The sequence below is a fragment of the Pseudopodoces humilis genome, chromosome 9, assembly GCF_049639895.1.
Source record: "Pseudopodoces humilis isolate 2021_Gansu_Grassland_sample_001 chromosome 9, ASM4963989v1, whole genome shotgun sequence".
NCBI classification, from domain to species: Eukaryota; Metazoa; Chordata; class Aves; order Passeriformes; family Paridae; genus Pseudopodoces; species Pseudopodoces humilis.
The window spans coordinates 28,901,712-28,916,246 of NC_142208.1; the positions used below are offsets into that span (position 1 = coordinate 28,901,712).

The 14,535-nt window shown below is 37.3% G+C and overlaps 1 protein-coding gene across 3 annotated transcripts in view; it reads left to right on the forward strand.

The window, feature by feature from the left end:
* Window positions 1-14,535, forward strand: part of ATRNL1 (attractin like 1) — a 429,854-nt gene that overhangs the window by 45,194 nt on the left and 370,125 nt on the right. For all 3 annotated transcript variants that reach the window (XM_005520769.3, XM_088059554.1, XM_088059555.1), the window contains exons 6-7: window positions 9,690-9,864; window positions 10,981-11,068. In XM_005520769.3, coding sequence (XP_005520826.1) covers window positions 9,690-9,864; window positions 10,981-11,068 — 263 coding nt within the window. The remainder of the gene's footprint in view (window positions 1-9,689; window positions 9,865-10,980; window positions 11,069-14,535) is intronic.

Sequence of the window (14,535 nt, forward strand, 5' to 3'; positions counted from 1 at the left end):
GTCTAGGTAATTTGATTTCCTCCCTTGCCCTCCTTATATGTCACATCATTGCATCATATTTTTAATGTTTCCTGAAGTAAAGTATCCACTGTTTGCTTTTTGTTGGGTATTACTTGTAGCAGCTTCTCAATGAAAAAGGAACTTTGTTATAATGGTACAAGGGTGTCTGTGGGGGCTAATGGGTGTACTGTAAGCATGTGTTGTAATTTTACTCCCAGTACTATAAATCATTGTTTTTCATTACAGATAAATTATTTAATATCCTAGATGTTTAATTCACTTACTATAATTATGCTAGATGCTTGTGGAATTTTTTTAATCGTTTACCACTTCTGTTACAAGTCTCAATTGGCTTAGCTTGCTATGCTTAGAAATTGCCATTCTCTTAACAGAAATATTAAAATCCCTCTGGATTACTTAGCTGATATGCCCTCTTCCCATGACTTTCTGCCTCTGTTCTGTTTTACTGCTGTTTCTTTTGGCATGTCAAAGGAAATGACTTTTTAACTCCTATTAGCTGTCACACCTATTACTCCACAGTCATGATGAGATCTAATACATTTCACTTCTTAATAATTAATGAGTTGTTCATTCAAAGGCAGTCAGTGCACCCACATAAGGGAAGTGGTTTAGCAATATAATCATTGAATGGGAATAGTGTAGACTTATTACTGACTCCTTTAAAATCTTCCAGGACTGTAGTGCACAAAAAGATCCTGAAGGCTTAATCTCTATCCAGAAGTTGTCAGTATTTACAGCAAAAGAAGCCCTTTTATTTGTGCATGGATCCCTTTGCACTTGCTGAGTGCAAAATGAGGAAATGTCACAAATCTTTGGAAGTGCTTTTTAGGCTCTACCTTCAGATACAGTGTTATGAACGTAATTAGAACTTTTAAGCACAAAATAAAATTCAAAATCTGACTACTGCTGCCAGTACCTTCCTTTCACTTAGCATTTCTGTAAATACTAGCTCCTCACTCTTTCCTACAGATCATGTAAAGATAATTTGCTTCATTGTTCCTTAGATTTTCACTGAATATACATAGATCTAATTTTTTTTTTAATTCTGTCATAGTTGAGCATTGATTTATTTATATTTATTTATATTTCTTGGTTTATTTATACCTGCATTCTCTAGTTTCTACACTGACACCATCTTTTCTGCAGATTATTTGCAATGCTGGAATCATAAATTTTTCTCATGCTGCCTGACAAATTTTTCTTGTGTTTGGTGATTCAGACCAAGTGGCTGAAGGGTCTTGGTTTGTATGCTTTAGGAGAGAATTTCATGTTTCATTTTTTATTACTATTTTCTTTTTATCTTCTTTTGAGTAACTTTAATGCCTGTATTATAAAAAAATAAAAATTATTGAAGTTCATTGATTTGGATGTATAATAACTAGAACCCCTGATTCAGAATAGAAATCCCAGAATTTATTTTACTGCATGGAGTTTTTATTTTGCAATGGTGACATCTTGTGGTTATTTTTGAAGGAGCAGCTCTGAAGAACATGAGACATTTGTGCAAAACAAGTATTCTGAGGAAGGAGAATCCTTTTGGGTAGTCTTTGGGAAAACTTGGAATAAACTTCTTTGAGTAAAAAGTAGGATCCTCTGATTATTAGATGTGTCTTGTGGAATTTAATACAAGCTTCTTGTAGATACTTGTAACTGGCTGCTGGTTGTACAAATACAGAATAAATCTTTGATAAAAACTTTTAGACTTTGAAGACAAATAATTGACACAATTTTTATTTTTAACAGACATTGCTTTTAACAAAACATGCACTAGTTAAAAGCATTGTTTTTCTAAAAATCGTGGTATTTTTAATAATGCTAGTAATCTTAAATATTTCTGAGGTGGCTGGTGTAAGAACAATGTATTTACAGAAAGTCTGGTTTATTTAAAATATTCACCCAACATAAGGGAGGCTGAACTTTTCCCAAAGGAGTATTTTCATGATGAGTTCTGGACCATATTACACTGTTCCTTTTGGCTAGTCGTGATGTTCTCTAACAGAATGTGTCAATGCCTGCTGATAAAATGCTGTGGATATAATTCAGGGAGGAAAAAAATATGCCTTAAAACTATTGACTTGCTCTCCCTTTCTTTACTAGGCACGTGTAAAAGAGAAATGGGGACATGGCTGAGACCAAAGTGGTGGCTCTTGCACAATCTGACCTATTTAAGAATTTTACAGGAAGATGCTTTTGCTGAATATTTGCAGCTAGAAGATTCTCTTTGATACCAGGAACACCATGTCTTGGATTGTTTCAGGCTATAAAGGAGCAGAGAGATTTCCAAACAGTTTAAAACTTCTGTGACAGGTGAAAAAAATTCAGGATGACTGGAAGAAACAGTTCCACATTTTTAAGAGGGTTAAGTGGACTGTCTTTGAAAATTCTGAAAGCATTGCTGACTCCTGGGTGTAGACAGGGGGAAAAAAAGGAGTTGAAGGCTCTCTTGAAGCTAAGAGAAACTTTACTTTGATACTTTGATCATTGAACATCAGCACTGGAAGAAAAAGGGGAATCTGTTAGAGAGGAATTACAGGGTGTGTTTAAATTAGACTTTAAGAGGATCAGTAGGGTACCTTCAAAACAAATGTGATCCTTCATGTTTATTGTGTTTTGGATTGCGTTGTGAGATGGTTTGGGAACAAAGGAAGTGCATTCCTTTTATAAGGAATTACACCAAAAATGGGCTCTAGGGTTGCACATAATGCACACCAGCCCCAAACAGACTGTTTAATCCAAAGTTAAAACTCCAATAAAATTTCTGGAACATGTATGGTTCCCCCTACAGAGCTGCTCCTAGCAGATAGAAATGTAGCACAAGACCAGATTCTGAAATTAAACTAATTAACTTTGAAATAAGTCCATTAGCAATTCAGGCAGCTTGAATTTTATAACATCTCTCTAGGGAAAAATGAGCCTTTCTGTAAGGAGAAGAGTCAACAATGAAAGTATAAAAGGAGCTATGACTACTGTGGTGTAAAATCAGTGTTTTGCTTGATTGGTACTATGGCATTTATTCTAACAACATCTTGAGTATGGCCAGAACAACTCTGCCAGTGCCTATCTCAGGTTATCCTGGAAGGACTCACTGGATTTGGGTTTGTTCCCAGTTTTCAGTGGAAGGCTTTGATGCCAAACTCTCTTGTTTGGCCTGCCTTATTCCCCAGTGCTGAGATTTAGTAAAGCTGTGCTTCTGCAGTGCTGGTTTATTGAAACTGCTGGGGAAGGTTTGAGATGGGGGCTCAGGCAGCAGCAGGTGAAATGCAGCACTGGGAAGAGCTTGTGCCAAATACTTGGAGGTCTGAAATCTGAGATTTTGGCCTGTTGTGCCTGGATGTTCTTGAACAGATAGCACACAAGTCTGTGTCTTCAGAGATGAGGACCTGTGATGTAACATTTGCTTTGGACAGAGCTGTTTTTGGAAGTGTCCTGGGTTGATTATGATGTTAAATTGTATCCCCATTCGTCCACCTAACCCAGACACAGGTTTTGTATTCTTAAAATTCCATCTCAGAGTAAAAGTGAGTGGAAAAGAAGCACCGAGTCTGTTATCAGAGACTGTACTTGCTCCCCCCGCATCGGGAGTTTTGACTACAGCACAGACAAACAAGATACAGATCGCCTTGGCTTTCCAACTAGCCGGAGCAGAGAGGTCTTCCTGGACTGTTTTCTTTCCCTTTTTTGAAACGAATCGAACCTGCTCTGGACTGGGGACTCGGGGGAGCACCGGGAGCTTGCACCCGTGGACTACCAGGAGCCCAGCCTGGGCAGCGGCATTTTCCAGCGCCAGAGGGACTGATAACAGAGCGAACACCTACAGGAAAGAAACCCTCTGAAGTTTGTCATCTCTTCTGAAGGGCGAGAGGTTTTGTAATGTGATATCATTCATTTTTGTGCTGGGTAGTGCTGTGCCTGTGAAATAAACAGGTTTTTTCCACTTCTCTCAGAGAAATCTCTTCCCGAACTGGTTGGGGGGTGGGAAAAAAGGGCCACGTGGGTTTGCTTCCCGGGGGGAGCCCCACTGGAGATTTTCTCCCAAATTTTGCCCTAAACCAGGACAGGAAGGAAAAAGAAAATAGAAGCAGGTTTCTTATAATTATTCTGCCCTGTGATAATGCCCTCTTTGTATCAATTTTGCTTTTCAGGTCATCTCCTGGACAAGTATCAGTTCAGAAAGGAGAAACTGCAGTTTTACAGTCTGGGAAATGTCCTTTTAAATATATGTGGATTTATACTGCATATACATATAAAGACACATATCCAAGGAATCTTTTTGTCCCCCAGTTTTAAGTTAAATTCCTATTTCTGTGCTCCATATTTGTAGTTTTTCTTTTTAAATGTTGATCATATACATGAGAGTTGTCTATGAAAAGTTTACATCTATAGAATAGATAGGAAGGAAATGTCTTGTAATGAATGGTTATTTCATATGTACTGGATATGTTCTTCAGATTTATCTTCAGCTGAAATTTAACCATTTGACAAGCTTCCTTGGAGGACTGTGCAATTTATAAACAGAATATAGCTGTCAGAATTAGAAATTTAGTGTGTGAAAATTGTGTGAGAAATATCAAGTGTCCTTACTGCAAGAGAGAGAACATCACAGGTAAATGAAGAGGCAGCTCCAGTTTTAAATACCTTTATAGTGTCACTTGACAATTAGTGAAAGTGAGTTAAGCAGAATTTATTTGATTTGTTTCTCTAAATGGCTGCATTAAAGGGGTTGATAATGCTCTCTATGTCTAATTAGAATGAAATTTAGGAAGGGAGTCCCCTGCTATTTGTGAGTTTTAATGAAAAATGTAATCCATTTAGAATAAATCTATGACCTAAATATTTATTTAAAAAGCATACACTTAAATGCAGTAAAATAGAACTTGATTAAAATAATGATCCCAAGCAATACTCTGTCCTCAACACAAGAAGTAGATAGTGCTGATCTCCCTGATAAGGTAAGATGCTAAATTTACTTTATTATCTGTAGCAGCTTCATTGAAGATTAGGAAGAAAGTGATTTATGCCGCTCAAAACTGTTAGCTTAATTTCAGCACTGTGTAGAGTTCTAGACCATAACATTAGGAAAGAAATAATGAAACATATATTGTGATTAATAACAAAAGAACTGAAATCTGAATTTATCACTGTAGTTTATACAAAGCTAGTCTGTAAGAAAATTGACGTGAAAATGTAGTATATTTTATCTGAACCTCAGCTTTTGATGACAGGAAATCATTGAAACTGAAGAGTGCAGTGCATACATAAGGAAACAGTAAGGGGAACTCAGCTGCTTCAGCGTGAAATGTGAGTGGGTGTGCTGAACATGTATGGAAAGGTATCAGTGCTCCTTAAAGGCTCATTTTGGGACTGATATTGTTACATCATTTTTGTAATCTACCTATAAGGCTGCTAATGAAATCCGGTAATACAAAGGTGGAAGGTACTTTAAATATGAAGGAGAACTAGAATATCCTGCAAAGAAAGTCTGCAAGTAATATGTGGGATTTAATTACTTCAGTATAAATTGTAAATTAATATGTTTAGAGACCAAGAGTGTTAAGAATTTATTTTATAGTCTAGGATTAAAATGTGGGAAGTGGCATGGGAGAAAACTTGCTTGTCTTATCTCAATTAGAACATGAAATTAACATTAATAATTTTACATACTCTGGAAACTCCAAAGTGCCAAGTGCACCGGTAGGATGATCAGTCAGAGAAATTTCATTTAAATATATGAAAATATTAGTAGTATGCTTCATGTTTTGTTAATACAGTTTCAGGAATACAAATAGGAGCAGACTCAGAGGGAGAACCATTAGGATGGACAGGGCTATAGAAGGCACTAACAGAGCATGGTTTGTTTAAACAAGAAAAATCAAGGCTGGGAGGGAAGAGTGTTGCTCTTTATAAACATTTGTGGAGTGTATAGACAGACCAGGTCTTTAACTACTGTTAGTGATAGCAACACTGGTAGAAGAAAAATTGGGATAAACTGGTCATCAATACATCATTTGTGAATTGGAAGGAATTAGAGTTTCCTCTAAGTTTTCTGGAAGTTGCTAGCAGAGATACTGGAGCTTGGTACCTTGCTGCCATTAGGATGGAGTCTCAGAATCTCTAGCCCAGTGGGTATTGACAGCTCCAGCTGATCTGAAAGTCCCTGCTTCTTTTAGAGAGTGAGAAGCAAAACCTGTTTTTGTTTAAGATGACAAATCTTGTGTGATGTCTGCCAGAGACTGTACTTGTTCTCAGCCATGGAAGACTAGGAAAGCTTTCCCTGCTTCCAGCAGACAATGCTGTGACACCTGGACTTATCTTCTGTGCCAGCCTTGCTGCTCTCAAGTGTGGGATCTGGAGCTGAGCAGTTCAAGGGTGCTGTGGAGCAGTGCCCCCACTCATGGCATGCCCTGCAGCCCTTCTGGCTCCCCTGCTCAGACCAGTCCTGCACATCTCCCGTGGCCTGATGGCCCTTGGATGATCCACTCCTCCTGCCTGAGTAGACCAAGGGGCCTAGTAACAGCACCCAGGGGCATTTCAAGAACAGCATCAGCTCGTGTGCATCAGGATTTGTGTTATTCCTGGAGCCCTGAGTCCTGGCACAGCTTGCTGCCCTGCTGCTTCAGCTGGACACCTCACCAGGATCTCTCTGTCTGGCATTGGGTCTCATTTTCAGCAAGACTGTTTGCAGGATGGGAGAAATAATTGCATCTAGTAGGGATATTGCAGAGCTGTGCAGGGGCAGTGTAGGGATACGTGGATAAACCTACGTTAGAATGCCTAGAACGAATGACTGAGCCATTCCAGCACAACTGGTCTGACTCTAGGACTGGTTTCAACCACTGAGCTGTGATGGTTGAAAAATTATATTAAAGTGTTAATTCTCAACTCAAATGATCAGACAAACAAAACCAGAATAAACAAAAAGTACTTATAAAGTCGCTTTGATTAGATTGTATGAAGAGCACTGTGAAATTTCTATTCAACACATCAGTACTTCTGGTTTTTTTCCTCCTGTGCTCCCAAAGGAAAAGATTTAGTTTGAAGACGGTAGATGATGTTTAGTCATTTAGCTGGAAATTGATCTTATGACTTAAACTACTGGAACAGATTGTTACTTTGGCTTTTCATGAAACTCCTCAATAAATAGAAATTAGATTCTTTCTTTTGTGTGGTGGGGATAAATCGCTTTTTTAAACCTACAGAATTTTTTCCTACCTTAGAGAATAAGGTAATTGACTTCCAGTTCAGGTTTATAAAGTTGTTTGCAGTTTTAAAAGCATTTTCCCCCCCTCCAGTGGATTGACTGACACATTAGGAAGATAAGAAAGCAGCTCAGGTTTAAATGAATGGAGAAAAATCATATTTGCATAAAACATAACAAAACATATTTTTCATTATCTTTCTTCTGCAGCTGTAGTGCTCTTTGTTGCACAGAAGGCACACATTTAGTGAATGTGATGTTTCTGAAGAGAATATGTGTTTTTGCTGAATAATAGTGTATGTATTCAAGTAGGAAAATCTAGAAATGATATTTGTAAGTCCTACATTTACCTTGTTTTTATAAAGCAATAGCCATACAAAATAATTTGCTTTTTAAGTGATGTTTTGGTAGAGGCCAATACTATTTTATTGTTTTGCATTTTTGCAGCTATGTATTCCATTTCTGTCCCGATTGATAAGTAACGTGGTCAGTCCTTGCCCGTGGCAGTGGGGTTGGAGCTAAATGATCTTTAAGGCTCTTTCCAGCCCCAAACTCCCAATGACTCCACGGCACAGCGATAATTCTGCTCTCCCTCTCACCTTTCCTGTCGTTCAGTTCTGACGAAGCACTGAGGCTGGAAGAGGGCTGTCTGCGACATTCTTTCCATCACCGATCTGTCTAAGACTTCTGCATTCTTAACTTAGTATGAGGCGGTTTTCTCGGGTTCATTTTATTGCAGTCGGTGCCGCAGGAATTCTGGCTTTGCTCGCCGCTCGCCACCAGGGGTCACTGCTGGCCGCGACATCGCGGTGTCCGGCGGCTCGGGGTGACAACCGGCTTCTGCTGGCCTGCAGGCACTGTTTCCATCATTTGAAGCTCTTCCCTGATCAAAGAATACCTAATCAGTTGTTTATTTTATAGCCTTTTTATATTCAAATTGTTTCCTCCAGTGATTTACCAAAATTATGATTTTGCTGAGGTTACAAATCTATTACAGTATCAATTATTAATGCTTAAGAAATAATATACTGAATTGTTCATACTCTTATTAGACCTCATTCAAATACCATTAATCTTTTCTGAGTAGAAGGTATAATGAACTATGGGAATTGAGTGTCTCCATCGTTTAGTGAATGGAGGTAATTTGGATACAAGTGGACATCATTCTTCTGTAGTGTACTAGGAAAAGTTAACATCTGGTTCTGTACACTTTGGATGCCTGGTTGTTGTGTATAGGAAGTAAATGTAACAAGTTGCCCCAAAAATTATAATAAGCACTGGAAAAACATAATCTCCCTGCACTCCCATTTCCCCAAGATAATATTTTAAAATTATTGTAAATTTGATGTACATTACTTATTTAGCTTATTTAGTAGACTTCAGCATCCCTCTCTTCTAAAATAATGTCTGGTCTCTCCTTGACACATGTAAATCTTTGCATCTGGAGCACTCTTTGGCCGGGGAGTATCCTTGCCAAAAGAGATCTGATACTTTTTATATGAAGAACTGTCTCTTCTTGTTTGCCTTGAACATGGCTTCTTCAAGCTGCATTTCAAAAAACTCAGCTCTTTATATTCAGAGACTGTGGACTCTTCAGATGCATCCTCTTTGTTACTTATTTTATAATTTATAGACATTTATAATTCACTTCCAAATTTTGTTTTTTCCAAGTGAAAAAGTCAGTAGTTCAAAGGAAATCAGTGATTTCTGTAACTGGAACATCCTTATTACTCTCCTGCAAACAGTCTTCAGCACCAATCTCTTCTTTTTCAGTAGGACACAGTTTTCTAAGGTTACACAAGATTTATGCAGTGGGATAACAGTATTCTTGATTCTGACATGATTCTTTATTTTGACCATTGCTGAGTGGTGATGTAATATTTTCATGAGCTATCCTGAGATGATCCTAAAATGTACCTTACTTAGTTTTCAATTTAACTATGTTGAATTTTGTGTATTGTTTTATTTGTGTTTTCCTCTTGAAAAGTGATGCAGAATGGCATTTGCAAAAGGCAAATTTTTACTTCTAAGATTTGGTATAGTATAATGCATATTGTAACTTAATTTACTGTAATATTATTTGCTTTGATATACACTTATTCTGGTTCAAATACAGTATAGCTTTTCTCCAAAGGTAACATACAGTGCTAAAAGTTTTAGACCTAAATGATAGGTCATTTAAAAATCTGATGCTTTGTGCCTGTCTTTCAATTTGTGACTTACAGTCTGTCTTCTGAGAAGAATGTGGAAATGCATTGTTATTATTTGAGCTAATCTAATGCTTTCAATTAGATTGACATCCCATGTTGTCAATTTTTTCATTGAGCATCTGTTAAACATAAAAGTGTACACCATATTTTATCAGAATGAGCAATCCTGACATCTGTAATTAAGCCTCCCCTGTTTCTGCTTTATTGGCTTTAACATCCCCGTCTAACAGATTGTACAAATTGCACATTTGTTTACAAAACAGGTCCAGATTGTTCTTTGAATGTCCCCTCCACGGAGTCTTACTGGATTCTGCCCAATGTGAAGCCCTTCAGCCCATCTGTGGGCCGTGCTTCCCACAAGGCTGTCCTGCATGGGAAGTTCATGTGGGTGATTGGTGGATACACCTTCAACTACAGCTCATTCCAGATGGTGTTGAAGTGAGTGATTTCTCCTTTGTCATGTCCTTTCTGATGGGGCTTAGGGAAAACAGATCCTACCAGGGAGGGAGCTTCTAATTTAGCTGAAAGGTTTATATCCCTTTCAGATTCTTTATTAATGGTCTTATTTTATGCCTGTAATTTTCTTATGATTATAGAAAGTGAAAATATGGGCAACATCAAACTGTGGGTGATATTTATATGTACTTCAGTTTGGTGAAAAACTGCAAAACATAAAGAGCTTTGTGGTGATAAAACAGTGAAAGAAATTCACTGCTGATACTTTCACACAGTATGTTTTGAATTTCATGTGCATTATCGATGTTAATTTATGGTTACAAGACATTTGTATTTAGTGCTTGCACTTTGCCTGCTGGTGCCATGCTAGTAGGGTCAGGAAGGTCATCTGTATTCCACTTTTTCATACTTAAGGCAGTTTGTATGTGTGTGTATTTGACCACCTACTGAAAACAAAGTTGAAGCAGCTGTAAACAGGACCCAGGTGATTTGGATGGGAACTTCATACGTAGAGGCCCTAAATGTGGCAAATGCAAGTGTTTGTATATATTTATTAGCATATTATTAGCATTTACTTCTCTTGCTGTTGTCTACCTGTTGCTTTCTTCCACACATTTGCAATCATCCAAAACAAATCCCATAATCATTTAGATTTTTCTTTTCTACCTTTGTCATTTATTTTTTACCTCTCTTATCTAATGCTGTGTATTAATTTATTAATTAAAATATAGGAGAAATTAAAATCAACCATACAGTGAAGAGGGTGCCCAACAGTAAATCTTCAGAGTAGTGCAAAAGCATTGGGGCATGAGCAGTTTGGTGGGGTGTGTTTTTTACATGACTGATAACAGAACAAGTCTTGTAATTTTTGTTAGTTACTCCCATTTTCTGAGATTGTTGATGGGTCCCTTACAGAGCTGCTCCTGTGCTGCTTGAGGAGTATTTAGTGCACTGTCAGAAGTCAGTGCACTGTTGTTCAAAGGATCGTGTTGCCCCACTAACAAATGGCCATGTCAGTTAGAGTTAGTTTGAACACACAAGCCCTTCTGTTTTCTCTACCGGTTGAAAATGTGGGTTTTTTTTCTATTTCTCTTCTAGCTACAATTTGGAAAGCAGTATATGGAATGTAGTGCCTGTATCCAAAGGGCCACTCCAGAGATATGGACACACTCTTGCTTTGTATCAGGTTTGGACTCTTCAGTGTTCTGTGTAGTAATTTATATGTGTGTGCTGTTAGTGATCTTAAAATGAGTCACTGTGAACAGAGACTTTTGAGGATAATTAAATTTCTAAATATTTTGTATTAATGTTTTTAAGTGACATTATTGCACGGTTTTTGGAACAGAGACTGTGCAATACTTCTCAATCACTTTGGCGACCATTAATCTTCCGAGCTAAACCTGCCAATAAAAGGCAGAGGTGTGTGTGTGAGATATAATGGGGCTTGTGGGCAGTGCTTTTGCTCACCAGGCACCATCCCCAGGGGCTGAACCCCACAGGCAGAGCCAACTGCTGGCAGCAGGGTCCTTTGGCAACACCACTGCCAGGCATGGGGACTGCTCAGGGAATCCAGGAGCACAAGGAGACAGGACTGGAGAGAGGGCTCCAACATAGCCTGAGGGGGCTGTCAGGGAGACAGAGGGTGACAGACTTGGTAAATGTGACAGAGAAATATGGAATTGGTGTCACAAATTTTCATTTGTTTGCATAAGGCACCCCCAGCAGGGTAGGACAAACAGGATTGTATCCAGTCAGACCAAAGTGTTCATCTCACCTGATAACACCTCTTGAATAATGGGTAACAGTGAATGCCTAGGGAAGAGTATAAGAAAAATGACAGGAACTTACAGAAGCTTCCTCAGAATACTGTCCTACTTTGCAGCTGGGATTTCATAAAATAGGATAGTACTTTTGTGGAAAAATTATGAATCCCTGTTGTTTGTTTATTTATTTATTTTCAATTTTTGGACCACGTATTTATTTTAAAATTGACATCATCCTGTCCATAAGAATTCCAGAATATTTTTTTAAGAAATAAAACCTTTTCAGAAACTGGTACTAGCTGGTTTAATTTTGATAGTCCCTACTTCTTACTCTCCATTTATTTCCTCATACTACTCATGATTTTCTGTAAGGCCATCTCACTCTCTACCATTTCTTTTTCATACTGAAAATTCCTTGTGTTTATAATAATCTTCTATAAGGAAGATATTTCATACCTTGAATAATGTTATATCATGGCCTTTAGCTCTTCTAATTCTGTTATATCCTTTAGAGAAAGGAGGAATCACAGTCTTTAGTGTGACTTCTTACCTCAGACATAGATGTTGTAGGGAATTCAGGGTCTAATTTATTTCCTAATAATTATTTAGGGTACTTTAGCTTTTTGAAAATGTGCTATTGTTTTTGAACTGGTAGTTTTACAGAACTGTCAGTTACATCCTCAGGGTCTCATTCTAGACAATTCAAAACCCATCCCCCCCATATGTTTAGATTTTAAATTGGTTTTTCGTGTAAGGTGTCTTTTCATCCTTATGCACATTAGCATTTATTTCCTCTTTAGTTTTTTTTCTTGCATTGCACATGCAGTATTAGGAGATTCTTCTGCAATTATTTGCATTTGACCATTGTCTCAGCTATTTTAAATAACATAGTATAGTCAAAAAGTATTGCTGTTTTTCCACTTATCCCATGCCAGCTTGTTTTTTAACATATTGAAGAAGCAAATCCCAGTTGTGCACTGTGGGACACCAGTAATGACCTTTATTCACTTAAGAAGTGACTATTTTTTACCCCAAACTTTACTTTATAGACTTAATTAGCCTTGTCTTGTTTCCTTTCCTTGTTCCAGAACATCTTAGCTCCTTTAGGGCACAAGGAATATTATCAAGCATCTTTTGGAAATTTCAGGTACATGTATCATCTGGACCTTTGATTTCTTCAGAAAAAGCCAATGCTGTATTTATTTGCAAGATGTAACTTAATTTTTTCAAAAATTCATAGAATTTTTCTTCATCTGTTTGTCTGTTTCACTTGCTGAATTCTGTCCTTTCTGCCCCTCCCTTACCAGTCCTTTGGGATGGACACATTTTTAAGCAGGAATTTATATACTACAGACAGGGGTTAGCTCTTTAATTTCTTCAGAGCTCATTCCAGGGACCTTATTTTGCCAGGTTAGGTGGTTTTTTTCCTACTGCAACTTTCTGTTTTTAGTTTTTCGTTATAGAAATACCTGTAAAGTCTACCATGAAGAATTCATGTTGGAAAGTTAACCTCATTTTATTGCTATGGCTTTCACTACTTAGAATACTCCTTCAGTCTGTTTGCAACACAAAGTATCTAAAAGTAAAGTGTATTGCTAATGCATTTGAAAAGTGATATCTTAGTACTTCATATATAAATTTTGAAGGCATCTCATTAAGGTGTTTCATTGCTTGCCTTGGTGTGGGTCTCTGTTTTAATCTGGTGGAGTTTCTGAACTTTGTTTTGAACTCTACTTTTTTCTTCTGGGTTTCCATTATCCTTCTGTTAAGTTAAATGTTTATTTATTTTGTTATTTGTAATGGAAATTTTTGTTTTCTTTTTCAAATAGGAAGCTTTCTTGTGATCTGAGCAAAAAATGTCTTATGAAGTCTTAGAATTCATTTTTTCACATTTTTCATATTTATATTTTAAAGATCTTACCCCTTTAGTTGTACATTTTAGTTCTTTTTACGTTTGGTCTTCTTTTATATAGTGAGTGCTTCCTCTAAGTTAAGAGGAATTGAAGGCATGGGCTGATATTTTGGTTTTGTCTTGTTTTTGTGGCATCTGTTGTTTTCACAGTGATGTTGAATCTATGTGTGGCGTGGTCAATATGGTAGAGGCGTTTTCACCAGTAATATAACTAGGTTTTGTGTATGCCCTAACATGAACTCAAAGAACTTGCTTTTCTTCCTGTCAGTTCCCTGATTCATTAATGTCTTATCTGTTCTTTGAAAGGTCGGATCTTTTTGACCATTGACTTTGATTATTACAGTTCTTGTAGAATGTGGACTTTTTTAGTCAAGAAACATTTGAGTAATGTATCATTTAGCAGTTCAGAATAAAGGCTTAAAATATAATGTAACCTTTTTATTTGACAGTGCTAATATTTTCTTGAGACATTCCAAACTAAAGGGTAACTGTTTTAGAAGCCCTTTCACCTGCAAATATTAAAATATGATTGCTCTGTGTTAATTCAGACGTCTCTTTGGATCTCAGTGAGGAAGTGCAACTCATGTTAATAATAATGAAAGCTGCAAGCGAAGGTATAGAGAAGAAGCTGTGGCTGTTGTTGCAGACATATGCTAATTAACAATTAGGATTCACTGATAATGAACCTATGTGAAATAATTAACTACTATGCTGCTTGTACTAGTGATTATGTCAAATGTCAGAAGTTACCCGGGCCAAAAGGAGCTCATCATGCAAGTCAAAGAAATTTCAAGGGGAAAAAGTATGCCCTTCTGGAATAAGTTCTTACATTAACTTGATAGGATAAAGTTCTGATGTTTTTCCTTTTAGATCTTCAGTCTCTTTAAAAAAAACAGAAAAAATAATTTAGAGTGAAGAGCAGTAGAACATAATACCTAGAGATGGCAGCTTTGAGCTGTGTTTTCAGCTCTGTACCAG